Genomic DNA, 27,285 nt, shown 5'->3' on the forward strand with positions numbered 1-27,285 from the left:
GGAGTTCGAGACCAGCCTGGCCAACATGGTGAAACCCCATTTCTACAAAAAACACAAAAATTAGGCATTATAGCACATGCCTGTAATCCCAACTACTCAAGTGAATGAGGCAGGAGGATCACTTGAAACTGGGAGGCAGAGCCAACATCGCGCCACTGCACTCCAGCCTGGGTGACAGAGCAAGACCCTGTCTCAAAAAAAAAAAAAAAAAAAAACCCCACAAAATACATAAAGAAATTTTCTACAAATCAGCAAGAAAACAATTCAATGTTAACATGGGCAAAAAAATTAAAAGGCATTTCATAAAAAGAAAACATGGCCAGGCATAGTGGCTTACACCTGTAATGTCAGCACTTTAGGAGGCCGAGGTGTGCAGATCACTTGAGATCAGGAGTTCGAGACTAGCCTGGCCAACATGGTGAAACCCTGACTCTACTAAAAATAGAAAAATTAGCTGGGGTGGTGGTGCATGCCTGTAATCCCAGCTACTTGGGAGGCTGAGGCAGGAGGATCACATGAACCTGGGAGGCAGAGGTTGCAGTGAGCTGAGATCGAGGCACTGCACTCCAGCCTGGGCAACAGGGAAATAGAGCGAGACTCCTTCTCAAAAAATAAAAAGGTGCTCAATCTTATGAGTAATCAGGGAAATGATAATCAAAACCACAATAAGATACAATTTCACCACCATAAAATGCAGACTACTTCAAGTATTGGCAAGAAGGTGAAAGAATGATATTCTCCTACACTTCTTCAGGGGAATAAACAGGTATAAACACTTTGGAAGGCAATTTGGCAATATCTAGCGAGGTCCAAGATATACATACCCCATGACCCAGCAATTGTTCCCCTAGTACACTAGAGCAGGGTCAGCAAACCTTTTCTATAAAAGACCAGAGAAATATTTTTGGCTTTGCAAAACATATGGTATCTGTCACAACTATTCAAGTCTGCTGTTGAAGTGTGAAAGCAGTTAGACATTGTATAAACAAATGATCTTGGCAGTGCTCCAATAAAAAAAAAATTATCTACCAAAATTGGTGGTAGCCCAGTGTGGCCTGTAGGCTTTAGTTTGCCAAACTTGGGCTCTCAGAGAACCCCTCAGATATTTGAACAATAACCAAAAACATGTACAGAAATGTTCCAAACATCATTGTTTTTAATTATAAATAGTTGTAAAAACTAAATATCCTTCAAGGATACAATGGATAAGCATAATATTGGTATATTTATATTATCCATAAGTGAAAATGAATGAACTAGAGCTACGTGTGTCAACATGAAAAAATCACATACAATACTGAACCAAAAAAGAAAGACCCAGAAGAATAGAGTAGTATCCCCTTATCCCAGGGGCATATGTTCCAAAACCCACAAAGGATGCCTGAAACTTTGGATAGTACCAAACCCTATATATACCATGTTTTTTCCTATACATACATACATATCTTTTTTTTTTTTTTGAGACGGAGTCTCACTCTGTTGCCAGGCTGGAGTGCAGTGGTGCGATCTCAGCTCACTGCAATCTCCACCTCCTGGGTTCAAGCAATTCCCCTGCCTCAGCCTCCAGAGTAGCTGGGACTACAGGCGTGCACCACCATGCCCAGCTAGTTTTTTGCATTTTAGTACAGACAGGATTTCACCATGTTGGCCAGAATGGTTTTGATCTCCTGACCTCATGATCCACCCACCTCTGCTTCCCAAAGTGCTGGGATTACAGGCGTGAGCTACTGTGCCCGGCTCCTATACATACATATCTATGATAAAATGCAATTTATAAATTAGGCATAGTAAGAGGTTAACAACTTAATAAAATAAAACAAGTATAACAATGTGCCAGCATTACTACTCTTGCTCTTTGGGTCCGTTATTAAGTAAAATAAGGGTCACTTGAACATAAACACTGCAATACCATAAGAGTTGATCTGATAACCAACACCCAAGATGGCTACTAAGTGACTAACAAGCTACTAACAGGTAGGCAGCATATACAGCTTAGTTATGCTGGACGAAGAAATGATTAACATCCAGGGCTGACACAGTGGGATGGCACAAGATTTCATCATGCTACTCCCAACAGCACACAAGTTAAACTTACAAATTGTTTATTTCTAGAATTTTATATTTAATATTTCAACACTGAACAAGGGTAACAAACTGCAGAAAGTGAAACCATACATAAGGGGTGACGATACTGTACATATAGTAAGATGTCATATATAAGTTATAAAAACCAAGCAGGCTGGGCACGGTGGCTCACACCTGTAATCCCAGAACTCTGGGAGGCCAAGGCGGGTGGATCACGAGGTCAGGGGTTCGAGACCAGCCTGGCCAATACAGTGAAACCCCGTCTCTATTAAATATACAAAAAATTAGCTGGGTGTGGTGGTGCGCGCCTGTAATCCAGCTACTGGGGAGGCTGAGGTAGGAGAATCACTTGAATCTAGGAGGCGGAGGTTGCGGTGAGCTGAGATCACGCCATTGCACTCCAGCCTGGGAGACAGAGCAACGCTCCATCTTAAAAAACAAACAAACAAAATACAAAATGTACTGTATATTGGTTAAAGATATACATAATAAAATTATAAAGAAAATAGTGAGGATGATAAACACTGAATATAGAAGCAGTTGCCCCTCATGCAGAGTGAAAAAGATGTAATACAAAACAGAAGGGGCTTTAACTATATTGGTAATGTTTTATTTTATTTTATTTATTTATTTATTTATTTGAGACAGAATCTCGCTCTGTTGCCAGGCCGGAGTGCAGTGGCGCAATCTCGGCTCACTGCAATCTCTGCCTCCCAGGTTTAAGCAATTCTCCTGCCTCAGCCTCCCGAGTAGCTGGGACTACAGGCGTGTGCCACCACATCCAGCTAATTTTTTGTATTTTTAGTAGAGACTGGGTTTCATCATGTTCTTGACCTCATGATCCACCTGCCTCAGCCTCCCAAAGTGCTAGGATTACAGCAGTAAGCCACCATGCCTGGCCTGGTAATGTTTTATTTTTTAAGCTGAGTTATAGATGGGTGTTTATTATATCATTTTATACCTTTTTGAATATTTCATAATATAAAGATTCAAAGAAATCTAGTTTTACCTGCATAATATAGAAACTAATTACAATTTAAATTGCTTCTTTTTTCTCTAAGTGATATCAATTCTGGAGACTACCTAATACGGATCAAAAGTAATGACTGATAATGAAAATGGAAAAAATAAATTTGAACTTGATAATATGGCACACAACTCTTTCAGAACGTATAATTTACGAGAAGGTGAAGATCCTTAATAGTGAAAAAATGGGAACAACCAACCTAAAACAAGATAAACATTTAAAATTCTATGGTTTAAGAGGTTTCTCCAAATTCAATTATTTCTCTCTCCCCACTTTGGTTTCTTTCCATTTTAAATTAAAGTAATGCTAAATCTAGAACCAACAATTTAGGTTAAGACTAACTTCTTCATGATTTCCTGGGTCATACTCTTTTAAAATGAATGCTCTAAATCTTCAGTCCAAGTTAACAAATGAAACTTTTGTATTTCATCTTCCTTTACAAATACTGTGGCTAATTCCCTGTAATCACACCAGAGATCACCCTTCTCTTATTTCAACAGAATGTCATCTTTCTAATGACTCTCTGGGTAAGACTATGATACACAGCTAAAAACTGCACTTCGTTCACCATCTTCATTAAACTATCAAAAGAAGGGACAAAGAAAACATTATTTCCAACAAGTAAACAAGTAAAAAAGCCTATACAAACTTTAAAACTTATTTCTGCCAGGCACGGTGGCTCACACCTGTAATCCCAACACTTTGGGAGGCTGAGGCAAGTGGATCACCTGAGATCGGGAGTTCAAGACCAGCCTGACCAACAAGAAGAAACCCCGTCTCCACTAAAAATACAAAATTAGCCGAGTGTGGTGGCGCATGCATGTAATCCTAGTTATTCGGGAGGCTGAAACAGAAGAATCACTTGAACACGGAAGGCGGAGGTTACAGTGAGCTGAGATCGCGCCATTACACTCCGGCCTGGGCAACAAGAGCGAAACTCCATCTCAAAAACAAAACAAAACAAAAAAATTTATTTCTACTTTTCTTTTGAGGCAGTCTCGCTCAGTCACCCAGGCTAGAGTGCAGTAGTGCGATCTCGGCTCACTGCCAACTCCACCTCCCAGGTTCACACCATTCTCCTGCCTCGGCCTCCCGAGTAGCTGGGACTACAGGCACCCGCCACCATGCCTGGCTAATTTTTTGTATTTTTAGTAGAGACGGGATTTCACTGGGTTAGCCAGGATGGTCTGGATCTCCTGACCTCGTGATCCGCCCACCTCGGCCTCCCAAGGGGCTGGGATTACAGGCGTGAGCCACCGTGCCCGGCCAAAAAAACTTATTTCTTAGAAGGCAAGCATAATAAAAGGGCAGTAAACATACATATGTGAATAAACATAAATTAGGCATAACCTAAAACTTATGATCATGAATAAAGATTTTTTAAAAATGACTTTTTAATAAAGAATATATTCAGGCCTGGATGTGGTGGCTTATGCCTGTAATAACAGCATTTTGGGAGGCCAAGCTGGGAAGACTTCTTGAACCCAGGGTAAGGAACCAGCCTGGGCAATATGGCAAGACCCTGTCTCTGTTAAAAAAAAAAAAAAAAAAATTAGCTGGGCGCATGCCTGTAGTCTCAGCTACTTTAGAGGCAGGAGGATCCCTTGAGTCAAGGAAGTCAAGGCTGCAGGGACCTTTGATCATGCCATTACACTCCAGCCGGGCAACCGAGCAAGACCCTGTCACCAAAAAAAAAAAAAAATATATATATATATATACATTCTTTCATTCCATACTGTATTTCCCAAATCACTACCTCAAGACAAAAATAAGCCATTTTTAAAATTTTCCTTTATAAATCTGGGAGGGGTACACATGAGAAAGACAGAGAGGTCAAGCTTAACACTAATCAAATAATTCAAGAAGGGCTCAGTAACATAGAAAAGGTATAATTTTAAAATGTAAGATAGTCCACATTCATTAGAATGCTTTTTTTTTAAATGGAAAAGTTAACAAGTGTTAGAATATGGGGAAATTGGAACCTTTATACATTGCTGGTAGGAATGTAAAATGGTACAGCTGCTGTGTAAACAGTTTGGCAAGTCCTTAAAATGTTAAACATAGGGGCTGGGCGCGGTGGCTCACGCCTGTAATCCCAGCACTTTGGGAGGCTGAGGTGGGTGGACCATGAGGTCAGGAGATTGAGACCATCCTGACTAACATGGGGAAACCCCGTCTCTACTAAAAAAAAAATACAAAAAATTAGCCGGGTGTGGTGGCGGGTGCCTGAGGTCCCAGCTACTCGGGAGGCTGAGGCAGGAGAATGGTGTGAACCCGGGAGGCAGAGCTTGCAGTGAGCCGACATTGTGCCATTGCACTCCAGCCTGGGTGACGGAGCGAGACTTTGTCTCAAAAAAAAAAAAAAAACAAAAAGTTAAACATAGAATTACCATATGATCCAGCAATTCCACTTATAGGTTCATAAACAAAAGAACTGAAAAACTGGGATGCAAACAAATGCTTATACACCAATGTTCACAGCAGCACTAGTCACAATAGCCAAAAAGTGGAAACAACCCAAATGTCCATCAACAGAAAACTGGATAAACAAAATGTGGCATGCACACATCTATATGATGGCATATTATTCAGCCCTAAAAAGGAAAGAAATTCTGACTCATGGTACAATGTGGATGAGCTCTAAAGACACGCTAAGTAAAACAAGTTAGACACAAAAGAACACTTTTCTACTTAAATGGAGTATTGGAATAGTCAAATTCATAGCAGTACAAAGTAGAATGGGGAGTTTACCAGAGCTGGGAAAGGGTTCACAATAAGATATTATTTAATGGGCACAGAGTTTCTATTTGGGCCGATGAAGAAGTTTGAAAATTGATAGTGGTGATGGTAGTACAACATTATGAATACACTTAATGCCACTAAATTATATACCTAAAAATGACTAAAATGGTATAAATTTTATTTATGTATTTATTTTTGAGACAGAGTCTCGTTTCTTCTCCCAGGCTGGCGTGCAAAGGCCTGATCTCAGCTCACTATAACCTCTGCCTCCCGGGTTCAAATGGTTCTCCCACCTCAGCCTCCCTGGTAGCTGGGATTACAGGCACATGCCACCACGTGCGGCTAATTTTTTTGTATTTTTAATAGAGATGGGGTTTCACCATGTTGGCCAGGCTGGTCTCAAACTCCTGACCTCGGGTGATCAGCCCACCTCGGCCTCCCAAAGTGCTGGGATTACAGGCGTGAGCCACCACGCCCAACCTGGTATAAATTTTATGTTATCTGTATTTTAGCACAATTTTTTAAAGGGAGAAATTTTAACTTAAAAAAGGAAGAAAGTCCATTTGTTTGTTTACACTCAACAGAAATTCAACTAAACTCAACTAGTTGTTGAGCAGTTACTTTGGGCAAGGTATTATGTGGTCAATCCTAAAACGATTAAAGATGAGTAAAGCAGTATCTCTGGCCCCAAAGACCTCAAGATTTAGCTGACAGGCAGATACTATAGCAGACTAGAATCTCCCAGTGGTCTGTGTAATCTTCATAGGGATTCTACAAGGCCAAAACTATTTTCATAATAATTCTAAGAGTTTATTTGCCCTTTTCACTGTGCTGACACTTGTACTGATGGTAGAAAGCAATGGCTGGTAAACTGCTGGTGCCTTGGCAGGAGTCAAGGCAGTGGCACCAGACTGAGCTATTAGTCACTGCCTTCTTCACAGCTACCTATTTACAGTCCAAAAAAAGCAAGCTAATTTCACTTAAGAATATTCCTGGCCAGGCGTGGTGGCTCGCGCCTGTGGGAGGCCGAGGCAGATGGATCACTTGAGGTCAAGAGTTCGAGACCAGCCTGGCCAACATGGCGAAACCCCATCTTTACTAAAAAAAAAAAAAAAAAAACACACACACACACACACACACAAATTAGCCGGGTATGATGGCACACACCTGTAGTCCCAGCTACTTGGAGGCTGAGGCACAAGAATCGCTTGAACCTGAGAGGCAGGGGTTGCAGTGAGCTGAAACTGCGCCACAGCACTCCTGCCCAGGTGACACAGTGAGACTGTCTCAAAAAAACAAAAATTAAAATTAAAAAAAGAATATCCTTGATGACACAACAAAAATTAATTTTATTAATTCTCAACCCATGAATATCTACTTTTTTTTCTGTTGCCCAGGCTGAGTGCACAGGCTCCATTATGGTTCACTGCAATCCAACCTCCCAGGCTCAAGCGATCCTTCCATCTCTGCCTCCTGAGTAGCAGAGACTACAGGCACATGCTACCATGCTAGGCTCATTTTTTATTTTTATAGCAACAGTGTCTTGCCACGTACATCTTTTTAATATTCTACATAACAAAAAGGAGACTATATAAAAACAGGCTTTTGTTACATACTACAGGAAAAGCACCTGTGATTGATTGTCTGAGTCATGTAATGAATAAGCCACACTATTCATCAACCATCATCTTTACTTGAGAGACTGATAAACTGTGTTAATAAGACTTGGGCATTTGGTGTACATCTTCAACATGAACAAAGTGAGCTTTTCGCTTCAAGAAAAACTGACAGTATTTGTTGTCAATGATACATTTCTAATTGTTGCTTGAAAAATACATTTTGGAAAATGTGTATCCACAACAGTGAACTAGATAGTTTCCCAATATTTAAAGACTTTTCTGATGAGATCAGTGATATTAACAAACATGATTTTCTTTGATATTGTATATTGAAATGTGTTACTATTCAGAGGATGTTCTTTTTTTTTTTTTTTTTTTTTTTTTTTTTGAGGTGGAGTCTTGCTCTGTCGCCCGGACTGGAGTGCAGTGGCCAGATCTCAGCTCACTGCAAGCTCCGCCTCCCGGGTTCACGCCATTCTCCTGCCTCTGCCTCCCGAGTAGCTGGGACTACAGGTGCCCGCCACCTCGCCTGGCTAGTTTTTTGTATTTTTAGTAGAGACGGGGTTTCACCGTGTAGACCAGGATGGTCTCGATCTCCTGACCTCGTGATCCACCCGTCTCGGCCTCCCGAAGTGCTGGGATTACAGGCTTGAGCCACCGCGCCCGGCCTCAGAGGATGTTCTTAACTGAGTGAACCATTACTTTCCAAATAACTAATGCACTATGTCACAAAAATCACACATGGATGAGATTCATTCAAAGTACAAAACAGACCAACGGATCTTAATGTATTAAGCATGACATTCATTACTAAGGTTTCAAATTCCAATTCAACTAACTTTAAGAAATTACTTTTCTTCCACCTTTCTCTGGGGGAAAATAAAAGCTACCATTTTAGTGCAGAATATCCACAATTATCTGAAAAGACTAATACAATATTTCTCCTTTTTCCTACTACATATGTGTGGGGGGCTGCTTTTTCTTTAGACACTTCAACCAAATAGCACAAGAGATTGAGTGCAGAAGTGGATATAATTCAGCTTTTTATTTATTTATTTATTTATTTTGAGACACAGTCTCACTCTGTTACCCAGGCTGGAGTGCAGTGGCGCGATCCCAGCGCAAAGCAACCTCCGTCTCCCAGGTTCAAGCAATTCTCTCTGCCTCAGCCTTCCGAGTAACTAACATCACAGGGATGCACCACCACACCCGGCTAATTTCTGTATTTTTAGTAGAGACAGGGTTTCACCATGTTGGCCAGGCTGGTCTCAAACTTCTGACCTCAGGTGACTTGCCCGCCTTGGTGTCCCCAAGTGCTGGGATTACAAGCGTAAGCCACCCTGCCCAGACATTCAGCTGTCTTCTATTAAGCTAGACATTAAAAGAGGTTTGCAAAAATGTAAAACAATCCCACTTCTCCCACCACTATTTCTTATTTGGGGAAAAAAGTGGTATTTCTTTAAAACATATAAAAATATGTTTGTTTTTAAAGAAATATTTTTTAATTGTCTAAGTTTAAATTTCTCATGTAGTAAATATTGGAAGACGTAGCCATAAACAAAAACTCTTTGGAGTACTCAATAAGAGTATAAAGGGTTCTGAGAGCAAAAAGTTTGAGAACTACTACTACAATCCAATGAGCACTACAAAAGTAGAAAAAACGGTGCTCGATTCCAAAAGAAAGAAGTCTTCACAGAAGAAAACATACTGACTGGGAATCTACATGATGGATATATTTTTGTTCGAGTTTCCCTTGTTGGGGGGTCGGGGTGAGAGAGGCACAATCCAAGAAAATGGAAATGGAGTATTTCGATGTGCCCTGAAAAAGGATGAGTAGAGACTAATGTAATGGAAATCCGTGTAACACATATAATTTACTAGAGAGGCTGAATCTGTACAGGAAAGGGGTTGGCCTGCAGATTACAAACTACAGTTTATTTTCTAGAAAATGTGGAGCCATCCAAGAATTTGTACTGAAAAAAAAATTTTAAACCTTCATTTCCGGCCGGGCGCGGTGGCTCAAGCCTGTAATCCCAGCACTTTGGGAGGCCGGGTGGATCACGAGGTCAGGAGATCGAGACCATCCTGGCTAATATGGTGAAACCCCGTCTCTACTAAAAAATACAAAAAAAAAAAAAAACTAGCCGGGCGAGGTGGCGGGCGCCTGTAGTCCCAGCTACTCGGGAGGCAGAGGCAGGAGAATGGCGTGAACCCGGGAGGCGGAGCTTGCAGTGAGTTGAGATCCGACCACTGCGCTCCAGCCTGGGCGACAGAGGGAGACTCCGTCTCAACAAAAAACAAAACAAAACAAAACAAAACCTTCATTTTCTTTGTCAAGACTCCCAAAATAATTAGCATACTTTTTTTTTTTTTTCAAGTTTTGAGGACGAAGTCTGAGGTCTAGCTGTGGTACAAAACAAACTTTAACACCTTTCTGGAGTACAAGGCTCTAAACTTTATGCATCGTAACAGTGAAAGCTTAATTCGAAAAGTCTGTGTATGTAAAACTAAACCATACATATTTACATTTAACAGCATGGTCCCTGGTTTATTAAAAAATGCTGCTGAAGGTCCAGCATGGTGGCTCACGCCTGTAATTCCAGCACTTTCGGAGACCGAGGAGGGAGGATCGCTTGGAGGATCGCTTGAGCCCTGGATCGCTTGTTGCCCAGCCTGGGCAACAAAGTGAGACCGCCCACACCAATTCCCCGCCCCCGCCTGTCTCTTTAAAAAAAAAAGAAAAAAAAATTTAAATACTAATGTAACGGCGTTTATATCTTAAAGACTTTTTATCCTTCAAGTTCAAACATGGCAAATTCATGTTACTCCAAGTACAGTGCAAAATAAACAGAACTCTAAATAGTTCTTTGTGTCTAGTCTTCCTCTCTTGTGCTGCTGTCGACCTCTCGTTGCCCTGCAGTCAATGATATGACATATTTCTACAATACCTACAGTGCTTTCAGTTCTACGGTGCCTACACAAAAACAAAATACATTCATAAAGAGCGGCCCCTGGGATGGATGGGAAACGCCTCCAACAAGCCTAGTGGCTGGTCTTTGAGTCAATCAACTAATTCTTGGCAGAAAGCCAAGCAAATGGAAAACAGACTTTGAAACCAACTAAATCTACAACTCTATGACAATACCTTTCTAAAAATGTTCTGTATTTGCTAAATCTAACTCTTTTCTCTATGTCTCTATCCTCCTGCTGAAAATAAAGCAACTTTATTATGCTGCCATAAACAAGGTTTTTTTCCCACCACTGGAGAGTATTGTCTTCTTCGCTCTAACAAAGATGCATGCCATTTATTCACTGCAACAGATAAGCAATTATAATCCTGTAAGATTATTCTGTATATGCCGGGCACAGAAATCCTGCCTGCTTTACAAACATTTAAAACTTAGATGAAACTACAACTCCACCGAAATTTTTAGACATTTAAGACCTTTATTTCCTTCTAGCATACAGTAATTCCTTGCCTTTTCCTATTTTGATGGGCATTTACAATTTACAAGTACTATTTAAACTAGGAACTGTTGAAAACTACCTGAAAGCAATCAGCTAAGGCAATCTGCAAAAAGAAAGCCTAAGCACAATTTAACGTACACCCTTAACACGGGGCCAGTTTAAGAGGTAACAACATGTTCCGCGTTTTTATTTTTCATCAGCAGTACACGTTTATGATCCTAAAAACATCTCACCATCATTACAACGGAATTCCTTCCAAAACTTTAAGTTGCCGGATGGTTACATTTCAGCCCTTCTAAATTAGCTTACGCTTTACTCCAGCAACCAACCCCAGCAATCCCGGGTCAATCTGGAGAACTGACACCACCGGTAGGCGGCAACCGAGAGGGACAAGACTTTCAGGAGCAGAATTATGACAGATTCTCTAAGGAAACAGTACAATTTTTCCTTCGCCTAGCCCAGGTGCAACACCGATTTATCTTTTGGCCAAAATCTGGTGCCAGGTTTTAAGCACGTTTTCATTGGCTGCCACCACAGTGAAGCAGGAAAGGGAGAGGGCTGCTTCCCATTGATCCTCGGAGGATGGAAATAAAGCAAGAAGAGGTTGCAGGGAGACAGCAATCCTATCTTCCCCAAGGCCGCTTGGTTTGCCCGGACCTCCACCCAGCAAAGCGCTATTCCACCGTTTGGTAACTTCCATCAATGTACACTTTGGTTGCGCTCTGGGTGCCGGGGGCCCACGCGGGGCCAGTGCCATAAAAGCCCTGAACTGCCTGAAAAAGGGGCGGGCGCCAAACAAGCCAGGGAACTTACCCAGTTTCTTCCACATGGCGAGGTGACAAGCGAGAAAGCCTTTGCGGATGGCAGCGCAAACCTTAGCCGGCTCGGATGAGGTGAAACCCTTCTGCTTCTTGATAAAACCCCACAAGTGCTCCCGGGCAAACTGTGCCGCCTCCCGCCCGCCGTGCCCGTCGCACACGGCGAAAAAGGCCACGGAGGAACGGCGGCGGCAGCAGCGGCTAGGTGCAGGCGAGGCCCCGGCGTCCGGGGGAGGGTCGCGAGCCTCTCGGGCTGCCACCGCTGGGCCTTTCCCCGAGACTTCGCCGCCGGGAGGGGCGGGCGGCGACGGCCGCGGAGACAACGGCTGAGACAGCGACCGCCGCGGCGAGGGCTTTTCTTCAGCCGTCGGTTCGGGCTCCACAACGATCTGAGTAACGTCCTCCATGTACTTCCTCCCGCCCTGGTCGGAGAAGACGCTCACTCCCAGCGAGTAAAGCCCCGCCATGGCCGGCTGGCCGGGATCCCGCCGGTCCCACGCAGCCCGCCGAATCCGGCGGCGGGAGACACACTAGGCGCTCGCCGGCCAACTATTGTTTATCTTCGACGACGCCGAGAGGGGGGAGGGGGCGGTCCCGGGCGGGGGGGGGGGCGCGCGATGTCTGGACTTGTCCGCGAGAGCTGGGCCGGAGCGTCGGGTAGAGCCCAGCCAAGCAGTTGCGCCTGCGCACTGTGCTTCCCCCGCCCGCCCGCGCCCACCACACAAATCAGGCGTTCTCCCCCGCTGACGTCACCCGGCTCTCCGAGCCCGACCAATCCGGAGTCGAGTGGAGCGAGCCCGCCCTCTTTCCCCTCCTTCGCTCGGGTCCGCGACCGCAGCGCTCCCTCCTCCCGCCGCTGGCGCTGGGCCCGCGCACCTACCAATTTGCTTCACCCACGCCGCGGGCTTTTTCGCCATCCGGGTTGTCGGCAGTTGCTGATCCTTTTCGGAGCTGCTTGGTCAGTGTAGGCTTTTGGCTCAGTCCGGGGTTCTTAATGTGGCCTGCCGGCCTTGGCGTCTCGCTGCTCCCTTTGCCGGGAAGGTAGTGTGGACTCGGGCCCCCAGCGAGTGGAGAATGAAGGGAGAAGAGTTCACCCTCCTCCTAAGCGAAATGGCGGGAAACCTCCCTTCCGAAGGGCGATTGTGAGCTGGCCGGAACAAGTGCGGCACCCTTAAGCTGGATCTGGATGGGACGTATCCGACTGGGAATGGAGGAGGGAGGCAGTCCAGTTCTGTTGTTTAAAATCCATTTGGGAAATTTCCACCGTCAGCTGCACAGTCTCGGTTCACATAACTAGGTATTGTCAGAGACGTTAAGAGAGCTGTATTCTAACTAATTCCTAGCAGATCTTTTCAGCTTTTGTTAAAGGTAGTGCTTGTTTCGACTAGCTCTGGATACAGCATTTTATTCCTGCGGTATCACTTCAAGTTATCACTTGAAAATAACTGACAAAAACTGCCAAGAGCCCTAGTGCTCTAACGGTTTGGTGATCGTCCCCTCTCTTCACCGAGTCGGTCACAATCCCAACGCTAAAACCTTTGCACTGATTTTCACGGAATTAAGCCGCAGAGCGAGGAATACACTAGTATTTGCTCAGTAGCATACGTTTTGTAGCTGAATCACTTTAAAGTTCACTTTTCCCGTTTTTGGCCACTTCATCATCAATCTGTACTTTCCTGCACAACCTTTGAGAACTTCAAATGGCCTGAAAACAGGATGGAAACGGGAATGGGGGGAATGTACATACAGTTGGCACAAGAAATACAAATAGAAAAGATCTTTATACCAATAAAAATATAAATAAGCAAAAGCAGCTCAAGAAAATGTAGAAAATCTGAATAGATCAACTAAATAAAAATAAATATAATCGAAGATATTCATTACCCCAAAAAGCACTAGACCAGATGGTTCCAGGGCATGGAAACGCTTGAAAAAGAAAAAAATCCCAGCTTGTTTGGAGAGGTGATCATAACCCTGTTAATAAAACCTAAGTGTTATGAACACTAAAAGGAAACCTACAGACCCTGTTTTGTAACGATGAATACAAAAATCCTAAATGAAATATTAGCATTGTAATAAATAGGGAGTAGCCTCCATATCACAAGACCTGCAACAAGAATGGTTTGTGTAGCTCTATATTATTCATCTTAACGGTTCACCACGTTTTACCCAAGAGATTACCAAAAGATAATTCCATCATGCTTTATAATCCTTTCCACTTCAATCACAACCAATGGGATCTGCGTCATCCGTTTATTGCTGTGGTATCTCCATGCTACTCTACTTCAGCTACTCTGATTCCATATCCCACTCTTCACCAAACATCCTAACCGTTTCACTTCACACTTTTGATTTCAACATCTGCCATCAGCCACTTCCCCTTTATTCTTAGCCTCTTCTGTAAATGTTCCCATCAACTTCCCATTCCAACTGAAACCCGGTTGATCACTTAGCAAAACTACCTCCCTTGCAACTTTTCAAGTACAGGAGGTTATTTTTCCTCTCATAGGTATTCTTATCTGTGGCCTCCTCCTCATATTACCTCCAAACCACTTCTCTTCCTTCCTCCCTCAGAAACTCAAGTTCTTTTAAAATTTATGCAGACTGCTACTACTGTGAGATGCTGTCAGCGACTGATCCCTGGTGTCTCCCCGTCATTTTTCATAGCCCACTGTCTTCGTTTCTTCCACTATTCATGTCACTTCTCATCCACTTTATTTTTCAAGATACTATCCATATCTTCCATACTGTCTCCTTTTCAAGAGCTTTACTGCTCCAACAGTTATCCTCCTTGCTCGTGCCTCATCAATCTCTCCTTTCTCTTTATAAATCTTAAAGACGGGGACTTGCTATGATGCCCAGGCTGGGGTGCAGTGATTATTCACAGGCGCAATTATAGCTCACTGCAGCCTCACACTCCTGACCTCAAGTGATCCTCTAACTTTAGCACCCAAGTAGCTGAGATTAAGGCATGTGTCACCACACCCAGACTAATTTTTCCTCTTCTGGGTCATTTCCATTTGTAAATAAATATGTTCTGTTTTCTTTCTTTTTTTGAGACAGAGTCTCCCTCCATCACCCAGGCTGCAGTGCAGTGACTCGGCAAGTTATCTCAGCTCACTAGCAACCTCTGCCTCCTGGGATCAAGGAAATCTCGTGCCTCGGCCTCCCTAGTAGCTGGGACTACAGGTGTGAGCCACCATATCTGGCCACTATTACCTCTTACCTGGACCACTACACTCGCCTCCTCACAAATCTTTCTTTCACTCTTGGCCTTCTGCAATTCTTTTTCCTCTAGCTACTATAGCGATCTTTCAAAAATCATAAATCAGATCAAGTCATTCTTTTACTCAATACACTCATGGCTTCCATCACATTTAATACAATATGGGCCAGGCGCGGTGGCTAACACCTGTAATTCCAGCACTTTGGGAGGCCAAGGCGGGCAGATCACTTAAGGCCAGGAGTTGGAGACCAGCCTGGCCAACATGGTGAAGCCCTGTTTCTACTAAAAATACAAAAATTAGCCAGGCATGGTGGTGTGCACTTGTAGTTCCAGCTACTCGGGAGAGGCTGAGGCAGGAGAATCACCTGAACCTGGGAGGCAGAGGCTGCAGTGAGCTCAGGTCACACCACTGCCCTGAAGCCTGGACAACAGAGACTTTGTCTCAAAAAAAATAAAATAATATGCAAACTCCTTATGAAGGCCTGAATCATCTGTTTGGCCCCTAAATGTTTGTCTAACATCTTTTCATAACACTTTCTCTTTCACCACTAACTGCTAGCCTCACGGGCCTTTTTTCTGTTCCTTGAACAGAAAATATCAAACTATTAGAAGACTTTGTGATTTTTTTTTTCATTAGCAGTTCCCTCTCCTTGAAATGCCATCCCCGCTCCCAGCAGCTTTACAAAGCTGGATTCTTCTTCCTACTCAGATCTCAGTTGAAATATTGAGGGACTTTCCTAACTACCCAATCTAACGTAGCCACCCAATATCTCTCTTTCACATAACCCTATTTTAATTATCTGCAGAGGACTACTCACTAGCTGATCTTTTTTATTTGTCCCAATTAGACTATAGGCTCCATGAGAACAGGGAACTTGTCTTGTTCATTGCTGTACACTCTGAGCCTCGGACAAAGAGTTGTTGAGTGAGTTAATTAGTTAATTTACTTAGCAAGAAATGTATAAAATTAATATGAGGAAAACCAGGAAACTTTGCTAAAGAAAAATAGTCCTAAATAATGTAAAAAGATACCATGTTTCTAGATGAGAAAACAACTCAATTGGTCTCAAATTGATCTACAAATTTATTATAACTTTAATCAAAATTCCAACTGGATTCTTTTTTTGTAACTTGACAAGTTGATTCCAACATTTATCTGGAAGAGAAAATGGATAAGAATAGCCAAGACATTGTTGAAAAAGAAGGTGATTAGTTGTTCTACAGATATTAGAATATCCTTTTTCATTTTTATGAATTTTTTTTTTTTTTTTTTTTTTTTTTTAGACAGACTCTCACTCTGTTACCCAGGCTGGAGTGCAGTGGCACGATTTCAGCTCACTGCAACCTCCGCTTCCTGGGTTAAAGCAATTCTCATGCTTTAGCCTGCCGAGTAGCTGGGATTACAGGCATGCACCACTACACCAGGCTAGTTTTTGTATTTTTAGTAGAGACGAGTTTTCACCATATTAGCCAGGATGGGGTCTATCTCCTGATCTCTTGATCCGCCCGCCTCCACCTCCCAAAGAGCTGGAATTACAGGTGTGAGCCACTGCGACTGGCCATATTTTTTTTTTAATACTAAAAGAAAACATGGGATAAAAATATCCTTAAAAATCTTTTTGGCTGGGCGCGGTGGCTCAAGCCTGTAATCCCAGCACTTTGGGAGGCCGAGACGGGCGGATCAAGAGGTCAGGAGATCGAGACCATCCTGGCTAACACGGTGAAACCCCGTCTCTACTAAAAAATACAAAAAAAAAAAAAACTAGCCGGGCGAGGTGGCGGGCGCCTATAGTCCCAGCTACTCGGGAGGCTGAGGCAGGAGAATGGCGTGAACCCGGGAGGCGGAGCTTGCAGTGAGCTGAGATCCGGCCACTGCACTCCAGCCTGGGCGACAGAGCCAGACTCCGTCTCAAAAAAAAAAAAAAAAAAACTTTTTAAGTTTCCCTTATTATATTTCCAGTGGTTTCAAGCTTAAAATGTCCTCAGTGTCCTTTTAAGCCAGGTATTGTGGCTCATGCCTGTAATTCCAGCACTTTGGAAGGCCAAAGTGGAAGGGTTGTTTGAGGCCAGGAGTTCCAGACTAGCAAAGGTAACATAGCAAAACCAGGACCTCTTTTCTTAAAAAAAAACAGCAACAAAAACCCAGAAAATAAAATGGTCTTTTTACTTCTGAGATTACTTAAACTTATGACTAAAATTTTATGTTTTCTTCTAGTATTTTGCTGGCTAAAATATGTTTTTACATTCAAATTTATCTGGAATTATTTTGGCATAAACTGAATTTGAGTTTCTTTCAAACAAGTGTGTTTCCCAATTGGTTACTGATACTCCCTTTATTAGTAAGTTTTTATATATGCTTGGATCTGTTTCAGGGTTAACTGTTGTCATCCACTGATTTGTTCATTTTAGGAGTCATGTCTTTAATTACAGAGTTCAAAATCTTCAAACATACACTCTGATAGTTAATTTTAGGCCAGGCACAGTGGCTCATGCCTGTAATCCCAGCACTTTGGGAGGCCGAAGTGGGTGGATTGCTTGAACTCACAGTTCAAGACCAGCCTGACCAACATGCCAAACCCCGTCTCAACTAAAAATACAAAAATTAGCCGGGCATGATGGTGCCTGCCTGTAATAATCCCAGCTACTCGGGAGGCTGAGGCACAAGAATCACTTGAGCCTGGGAGATAGAAGTTGCAGTGAGCCGAGATCATGCCACTGCATGCCAGCCTGGGTGACAGAGCAAGGCTGTCTCAAAAAAAAAAAAAAAGAAAGAATTAATTTTAGAAACAAAATAAAAATCTAATTAATTTGCTATTGTTTCTTCCCATAGCTAGAAAATATCAGTAACGTCTACCAAGTAGAGTAGTAGTCCATTGTCCATCTATTAGAGCCACTTCGTGTATTTACAGCTGTGAGATGACGTGTCTCAAGAGGTTAAATTCTGTACACCTGCTTTTACTCTGGCCCTGTTGCTTTCATAACTCAGTATTTAACAAAATAATCACTCTAATCTGACTACCACTGTTATATTCATTGTGTGTGAATGTAAATTGGTGGGAGACGCAAAATTAGAATCACAGCTGCCGAAGTCCCAAAGGTGTCAAACCTGTATATGTTCTTAATTAGCCATGGAAATTCAATCTGTCATGTTTCTGCAGATAAGTGGTTTCTGAGTCAATAATGGAGAAAGAACATTTGTACCTTTGTTTCTTCAGATAGTTCTACTGATACACTTGGCCTTTTTTTTCTTTTTCTAAAGAGATGTGGCCAAGTCTTTATTGCATCATTGCTTTTACTTTATACAAAGTTCCTTTTTTTCCATTTTATGAAAAGTTAAATAAAAGCTATTTGTTTAAATAACTTAGAAAAAGCATCTTTTTCCTTGAGGTAATTACTGTATGGTTTAGTTTTATTCAGCAGTACTATTTACTATACTTCTGCTGCAGAAGATTTTATGCCCTTAATAGTGTACCATCCAGAATTTGAGATGAAATTAGAGAAACCACCTTTAAGATAGAAACTAGGGGCTGGGCGCAGTGGCTCAAGCCTGTAATCCCAGCACTTTAGGAGGCCGAGACGGGCAGATCACGAGGTCAGGAGATCGAGACCATCCTGGCTAACCCAGTGAAACCCCGTCTCTACTAAAAATACAAAAAACTAGCCGGGCGAGGTGGCGGGCGCCTGTAGTCCCAGCTACCAGCTACTCGGGAGGCTGAGGCAGGAGAATGGCATGAACCCAGGAGGCGGAGCTTGCAGTGAGCTGAGATCTGGCCACTGCACTCCAGCCTGGGCGACAGAGTGAGACTCTGTCTCAAAAAAAAAAAAAAAAAGATAGAAACTAGGAGGCCGAGGCAGGCAGATCACGAGGTCAGCAGTTTGAGACCAGCCTGACCAACATGGTGAAACCCCATCTCTACTAAAACTACAAAAATTAGCCAAGCATGGTGATGCCTGCCTATAGTTGCAGCTACCTGGGAGGCTGAGGCAGGAGAGTTGCTGGAACCCGGGGGGCAGAGGCAGCAGTGTACCGAGATGGCACCACTGCACTCCAGCCTGGGCGACAGAGCGAAACTTTGTCAAAGAAAAAAAAAAATAGAAACTAAAGTTAAACATTTCATTTGTTTGCAGATGTTAACGAAATTTTGGTTTCTGAGCTAGCATAGGAGCAGATTATCTTAAAATACTCACTGTTCCTTTGTGTTAAATAGGCACTTTTTTTTTTTCACATTTTCCTGCCTTTATCCAGTATGTGGGACTTAACTGAACTTAGAAGGGACTTCAGAACTATTTATTTATTTATTGAGACAGAGTTTTGCTCTTGTTGCCCACGCTGGAGTGTAGTGGTGTGATCTGAACTCACCGCAACCTCTGCCTCACGGGTTCAAGCGATTCTCCTGAGTAGCTGGGATTACAGGCACACACCACCACGCCCGGTTAATTTTTTGTATTTTTGGTAGAGACAGGGTTTCTCCATGTTGGTCAGGCTGGTCTCGAACTCCCGACCTCAGGTTATCTGCCTGCCTTGGCCTCCCAAAGTGCTGGGATTACAGGCACAAGCCACCGCACCCGGCCCAGAGCTATTTATTTAGAAACAGAGTCTTGACCTGTTGCCCAGGCTGGAGTGCAGAGGCGTGATCATAGCTCACTGTAACCTTGAACTCCTAAATCACCTATTTAAAGAGAGGAAGCTTGGTCCAGGTTGGGTGGCTCAAACATATAATCCCAGCACTTTGGGAGGCTGATCACCTGAGATCAGGAGTTAAAGACCAGCCTGCTCAACATGGTGAAACCTTGTCTCTACTGAAAATATAGAAATTAGCCAGGTGTGGTGGTGGGTGCCTGTGATCCCAGCTGCTTGGGAGAATCGCTTAAACCCAGGAGGCAGATGTTGCAGTGAGTGGAGATTGTGCCACTGCACTCCAGCCTGGACAACAGAATGAGACTCCGTCTTAAAAAAAAAAAATTAATTTGCCTTTTTTGAGTCTTTCCAAAGTATCAAATTTATTTTCATAGAGAAAAGCTATTTTTCCTCCACTCTTATTTCATCATGTAATGTAACATTTACTTAAATATGTAATTAAAGCAAGAACAACTGGAACAGACAGGTTAGTGAACAAGCATTAACTCAACAGTGGGAGCAGCAGTGTGTGGATATATCAGAGGATCAGAGGGTTGAAGTCTATCTCCAAGGATTCAGCACACACTGGGCCTCTATATCTTTTTTTTTTCTGAGACAGGGTCTTGCTGTATTGCCCAGGCTGGAGTGCAGTGGCACATTCATAGCCAACTGGAGCCTCAAAATCCTGGGCTCAAGTGATCCTCCCACATCAGCCTCTCACATAGCTGGACTACAGGGGTATGCCACCACATCTAGCTAATTTTTGGATTTTTTTGTGTAGAGACAGAGTCTTGCTATATTGCCCAGGCTGGTCTTGAACTCCTGGTCTCAAGTGATCCTTCTACCTCAGCCTACCAAAGTACTGGGATTATAGGCGTGAGCCATTGTGCCTAGCTCAGTATCTTTTTTTACAGGAGATCGAGGGCACTGATTTAGCTTTATCATTTAATGAATAGGCTTATCATTTAAGTGGTGATTGGTGGAAAGCGCTTCTGGCCCGTAATTATTCTTGGATGGGTTTAATGAAAAATGAGGTAAATAAGTCAAAGAATTTATGGATAATGACAGACTGTCTTTGTAATGAGATTAATATGGCTTATTCTACCTGCTTACATATAATTAACTAAAAATCATATAAAGTGTGTTCTGATACTTTAGTGGACATTTTGTTTTTTCCTTTCCAGTATCCATAACATCCATTCACCCTTCTTTTTTCTTTTTCTTTTTTTTTTTTTTTTTTTGAGGCGGAGTCTCGCTCTGTCGCCCGGACTGGAGTGCAGTGGCCGGATCTCAGCTCACTGCAAGCTCCGTCTCCCAGGTTTACGCCATTCTCCTGCCTCAGCCTCCTGAGTAGCTGGGACTACAGGCGCCCGCCACCTCGCCCGGCTAGTTTTTGTATTTTTAGTAGAGACGGGGTTTCACCGTGTTAGCCAGGATGGTCTCGATCTCCTGACCTCGTGATCCGCCCGTCTCGGCCTCCCAAAGTGCTGGGATTACAGGCTTGAGCCACCGCGCCCGGCCTCTTTTTTCTTTTTCAACTTTTATTTTAGAATTAGAAAGTACATATACAGATTTGTTACAAAGGTATATTGCACGATGCAGAGGTTTGGGGTATGAGTGAACCCGTTACCCAGGTAGTCAGCATAGTACCCAATGGTAGATTTTCAGCTCTTGCCCTCCACCCCCCTTCCCCCTTTAGTCGCTAGTGTCATTGTTCTCATCTTTATGCCCATGTGTATCCAATGTTTAGCTCCCACTTATAAGTGAGAACATGAGGTATTTGCTTTTCTGTTCCTCTGTTAATTTGCTTACAATAATGGCCTATACTCTATCCATGTTTCTGTAAAGGACATGATTTTGTTCTTTCTTATAGCTGCATAGTATTCTGTGGTGTATGCATACCACATTTTTTAAATCTAGTTCACCATTGAGGGCACCTAGGTTGATTCTGTTGTCAACAGCACTGCAGTGAACATATGGATGCATGTGTCCTTTTGGTAGAATGATTTATTTTCCTTTGGGTCTATACCCAGTAACGAGATCGCTGGGTTGAACACCCTTCTTTTGGTGAAATAATACAAAGATTTTATCCTGGGTAATCACGCCCTCCCCTACTCTCAAGCTATGTGATTTGGTAGAATTGGTCTCAGCCTCAGCTCTGAGAGAGCTCAGACTGGGTTAGGCCAGTTAACAATTCCATCTCCATGGCCTTACTGAAGGTTCATTAATGAATTCATAACCTAGTTAGAAGCCCAGTGAGATATAAGGACATTTGTTGGAGCTTCTGGGAAAGAAAAACTTCTCCCTAATAAAATGAAGCTACTGGAAGATAAGCTAATTCTTCTTCAGGATTCTGTGTCCTATAAATGTGAAGTTGAGACTGCTACAGCCATTCTGTTACCAGGAACGGAACTTGCCCGAAGATGAAGCTGACACTCAGAGGAAGAGGACCTGGGAGCTAGGTCCTACTAACATGATTTGAACTTTGGATAAAGTCATGACCATCACTGGACTTAGCAATAGTCTTTTCTGTTTCCTTTTCTAATGAAAGCAGTTTGCCTTGGATTTTTCTTCACTTGCAATATGAAGAATCTTTACTGACACAGATAAAAATCTCCTTCTCCTCGCTAGGGAATTGAGGATACCCTGTAACTAGTATGATTGGTCTTGTTTGTTTGAGCTCCTAACTATACCAATTTCTTGTGTTGCAGTGTTCTTTTCATCCTGTGTGGTCTGTTCTGAGATTTCTGCTTCTTTGTGAGTCTTTTTGATGTCCCAGTTTTTGTTTATGTACTAATTCAGAATACGATTTTTAATATATTAAGACTTTATTAATTTCTCTGTAGCAGGAAATTATTTTTATAATGTTCACTAGCTTTCCACCCCTAGACATCCCTACTCCCTCTTGATCCTTCCCTCACTGAAGGACATTTGGGTTTGTGCCTCAGGAACATGATATTAGAGAGGAAAAAAAGTTAAACATTCAGCTTTTTTGTTTCAAAAACATATCCTGGTATACAAAAATATACAATTTAGCAGAGCCAGTTTTTTTGTGCAATGGAAGTGATAAAGATTTTACAAACTCACAAGAAGATACATACAAGGTTGTTCATTGCATCATTGCTTGAAATAGCAAACATTGGCAACATCCATCAATAGTGGAATAAGTAAGAAAATCCCCATAACTATGATAGCAGTCACAATAAATATTCTTTTAGGAATGATATACTAGACATTGACTGACTATCAGCAACCATTCCTGACTCTTTTCTCCATTTGCCACCTTCTCTATGGGGCTGAAAAGACTAATTATCCTGTTTCCTAAGCTCCATTGCATATAGGCCACGGGAAAATAATGATCAATGAGAATTTTTTCTTCTTTTTTTTGAGAAGGGATATCATTGTTTTGCTCAGGCTGCTCTCAAACTCTTAGGCTCAGCCTTTTGAGTAGCTGGGACCACAGGTGCACCACTGTGCCCAGCTGATCAGATATATAAATGGAAGTTTGCTGAGGGATTCTAGAGACAAATGCAGCTGGCACTGCATTTTCCCCCTGCATACAGCTGTGAAGAAAGTGCCAGAAGCACAGAGATTCTGTCCCTGACATAACTGAGTTATGGAAAAAATGCCACAGCTATTGACCTCCAGAATATCTGTATGTGAGAGAAAAAAGTTCATTTGTTTAAATCACACTTGGTTGGGTTTTGTGTTATCTTTAGCCAAAAGCATTCCTAACTGGTACACTGTGTCAACATGGAAACATCTCAAAAATAATATTACAAGATATTAAAGGAATAATTGCTTTTTTTTTTTTTTCTGACAGTGTCTCTCTCTTGTCACCCAGCCTGAAGTACAGTGCTGCAATCTTGGCTCACTGCAACCTCCACGTCCCAGGTTCAAGCAATTCTCCTGCCTCAGCTTCCTGAGTAGCTGGGGTTACAGACGCCCACCACCACGCCCGGCTAATTTTTTATACTTTTAGTAGAGATGGGGTTTCACCATGTTGGCCAGGTTGGTCTCAAACTCCTGACCTCAGGTGATCCACCCACCTCAGCCTCCCAAAGTGCTGGGATTACAGGTATGAGCCACTATGCCCTCCAAATAATTGCGTTTTTATAATTCTTTTTTTGAGATGGGGTCTTGCTGTGTTGTCCAGGTTGGAGTACAGTGGTAGGCTCATAGCTCACTGTAACCTTTAACTCCTGGACTCAAGTGATCCTCCCACCTCAGCTTCCTCAGTAGCTGGGACTACAGGTGTGCATTATTACACCTGGCTAATTTTTGTATTGCTTGTAGAGACAGGGTCTGACTATATTGTCCAGGCTGGTCTTAAACTCCTGGCCTCAAGCAATCCTCCTGCATTGGCCTCCCAGAGTGCTGGGATTACAGGCATGAGCCATGCACCAGCCTAAGTGTATTATTTTATTTTTAATATTTTAATTTTATTTTATTATTATTATTATTATTTGAGACAGAGTCACACTCTGTGGCCCAGGCTGGAGTGCAGTGGTGTGATCTAGGCTCACTGCAATCTCTGCCTCCCGGGTTCAAGCAATTCTCCTGACTCAGCCTCCTGAGTAGCTGGGATTACAGGTGTCTGCTACCATGTCCAGCTAATTTTTGTATTTTCAGTAGAGATGGGGTTTCACCATGTTTGCCAGGGTGGTCTCAAACTCCTGCCCTCAAGTGATCTGCCCACCTTGGCCTCCCAAAGTGCTGGAATTACAGGCGTGAGCCACCGTTTCCAGCCAATATTTTAATTTAATAAAATAGAAATGGGGTCTCACTATGTTGGCCAGTCTGGTCTCAAACTCCTGGCCTCAAACCATCCTCCCATCTTGGCCTCCCAAAGTACCGGGATTACAGGTGTGTGGTACCATGCCCAGCCCTAAGAGGACGATTTATTTTTTATTTTTTTATTTTTGAGACGGAGTCTTGCTCTGTTGCCTAGATTGGAGTGCAGTGGTGTGATCTCGGCTCACTGCAAGCTCTACCTCCCAGGTTCACGCCATTCTCCTGCCTCAGCCTCCTGAGTAGCTGGGACTACAGGCGCCCACCACCACGTTTGGCTAATTTTTTGTATTTTTAGTAGAGATGGGGTTTCACCTCGTTAGCCAGGATGGTCTCGATCTCCTGACTTTGTGATCCACCCGCCTCGGCCTTCCAAAGTGCTGGGATTACAGGCGTGAGCCACTGCGCCCGGCCGAGGATGATTTAAAATGAATACACAAATTGATATGGCATAACATATTTATATACACTTCATACACATTAAAGACATTATTATTATTATTTTTTTCTGAGACGGAGTCTCGCTCTGCCGCCCAGGCTGGAGTGCAGTGGCCGGATCTCAGCTCACTGCAAGCTCCGCCTCCCAGGTTTATGCCATTCTCCTGCCTCAGCCTGCCGAGTAGCTGGGACCACAGGCGCCCGCCTCGTCGCCCGGCTAGTTTTTTGTATTTTTTAGTAGAGACGGGGTTTCACCGTATTAGCCAGGATGGTCTCGATCTCCTGACCTTGTGATCCACCCATCTCGGCCTCCCAAAGTGCTGGGATTACAGGCTTGAGCCACTGCGCCCGGCTAAAGACATTATTATAGGCCGGGTGCGGTGGTTCATGCCTGTAATCCCGATACTTTGGGAGGCCAAGGTGGGTGGATTACTTGAGGTCAGGAGTTCAAGACCAGCCTGACCCACATGGTGAAACCCCCGTCTCTACTAAAAATACAAAAATTAGCTGGCCATGGTGGCACATGCCTAATCCCAGCTACTCAGGAGGCTGAGGCAGGAGAATTGCGTGAACCCAGGAGGTGGAGGTTGCAGTGAGCCGAGATCACGCCACTGCACTCCAGCCTGGGTGACAGAGCAAGATTTCATCTCAAAAAAAAAGACATTATTATATATTGCTAAAGTAAAATAATTTGTGTAATATATATAGTAGAAAGGAACCTAATGTAAGTAAAATCTAAAAATTGTACTGGAAAAATACAAACAAATATGGTAGTTGTTACCCTTGAGGGGAGGACATGGTTAATGGGACTCTGGGGTGCAGAGCAAGAGGTAAAAAGAATATAAAATTTATCTGTAATTTTTGTATTTCTTTAAAATAGGGCAGAAATATGACAAAATGTTAATAATCTTTGATCCTTGGTAGTGAGGACACATGTTCATTTTATTATTCTCCATATTTTTCTGTATTTAATAAAAAAAGACTGTACTCAGTGGCTCAGTGCTTTGGGAGACTGAGGTGGGAGGATCGCTTGAGGACAGGAATTTGAGACAACAAAGCAAGACCCCCATCTCTACAAAAGAAAATTTTAAAAATCAGCTAGGCATGGTGACACGCACCTGTAGTCCCAGCTACTTGGGAAGCTGAGGTAGGAGGATCACTTGAGCATAGGAGTTGGAGGCTGCAGTAAACTATGATCCGCACTCCAGCCTAGGTGACATCAAGACCCTGTCTCAAAAAAACAAAACAAAGCAAAATAAAATGTTTTAAAGTTCTCAGGAAAAAAAAAAAAAATTCTACAGGCTATAAGAGGAGGAGAACCAGAGAAAAAAACTAAATAAATTAGATAGTGGCGTGTTCAAAAGTGAGTTATCCTGTTCCTGGCCCTCTCCACATGCAAGGGCCTGGTGGGGGGAGTCAACTGAATTCCCCCAGATGGTTTGGGACTCAGATGCAACAGAGTATGTGCCTCATTTTCTTGGACCAACCTGGGAAAGCAGGCACCAGTTTTTAAGCCTTACCTCTATCTTGCCCAGCATGGAGAGATTGTAGGATAGTAGAAATTGTGCTCTTAGGATTTGGGAGATGCACCCAGGGAACATCATGGTCCTCACAGGGGCCAGTGTGTCAAGAGAAGTAGCAGAAAAAGCTATCTCAGCAGATGCCAAAGCATAGGAACGACGATTTATTAACGTTTGCCCCTTTCACCCTTCAAATTAAGTAAAGCTCCATATATGGGACCCCCTGAAAGGAATCAGCCCATTTGAATTATTTAAAAGAATGTTCAGGGCCAGGTGTGGTGGCTCATGCCTGTAATCCTAACGCTTTCGGCAGGTGGATCACCTGAGGTTGGGAGTTCGAGACAACCCTGACCAACATGGAGAAACCCTGTCTCTACTAAAAATACAAAATTAGCCAGGTATTTTGGCACATGCCTGTAATCCCAGCTACTCAGAGGCTGAGGCAGGAGAATCGCTTGAACCCGGGCGACAGAGGTTGCATTGAGCCGGAGATCATGCCATTGCACTCCTGCCTGGGCAGCAAGAGCGAAACTCCGTCTCAAAAAAAAAAAAAAAAGAATGTTCAGTTTATTGGCTAGGGTTGTTGGCTCACGCCTGTAATTCCAATGCTTTGGGAGGCGAAAGTGGGAGGATCACTTGAGCCTAGGAGTTCAAGACCAGCCTAGGGCTGGGCACAGTGGCCCACATCTGTAATCTCAGCTACTTGGGAGGCTGAGGTGGAAGGATCACCTGAGCCTGGAAAGTTGAGGCTGCAGTGAGTCATGATGGCGCTACTGCATTCCAGCCTGGGCGACAGGGCAAGACCCTGTCTCAAAATAAAAATAAAAATAAAAAAAGACTGGCAATCTATGCCTGAACCCCTCAATATAATACAAGAAAAAAATGATTTGTTGCACAGATATAGGGATATCTCATAGAACCAGACGGCAGGAA

General features: G+C 43.2%; 1 protein-coding gene across 1 annotated transcript in view; it reads right to left on the reverse strand.

Annotated features, from left to right (window-relative positions):
• Positions 1 to 12,463, reverse strand: part of PPM1D (protein phosphatase, Mg2+/Mn2+ dependent 1D) — a 69,671-nt gene extending 57,208 nt beyond the window's left edge. The window contains exon 1 of the mRNA XM_033183772.1: positions 11,755 to 12,463. Within this exon, the coding sequence (XP_033039663.1) occupies positions 11,755 to 12,226 (472 nt within the window). The 5' untranslated portion in view covers positions 12,227 to 12,463. The remainder of the gene's footprint in view (positions 1 to 11,754) is intronic.
• Positions 12,464 to 27,285: the final 14,822 nt, after the last annotated feature.

Source organism: Trachypithecus francoisi, unplaced genomic scaffold (genome assembly GCF_009764315.1).
Source record: "Trachypithecus francoisi isolate TF-2019V2 unplaced genomic scaffold, Tfra_2.0 Lachesis_group20, whole genome shotgun sequence".
NCBI lineage: Eukaryota > Metazoa > Chordata > Mammalia > Primates > Cercopithecidae > Trachypithecus > Trachypithecus francoisi.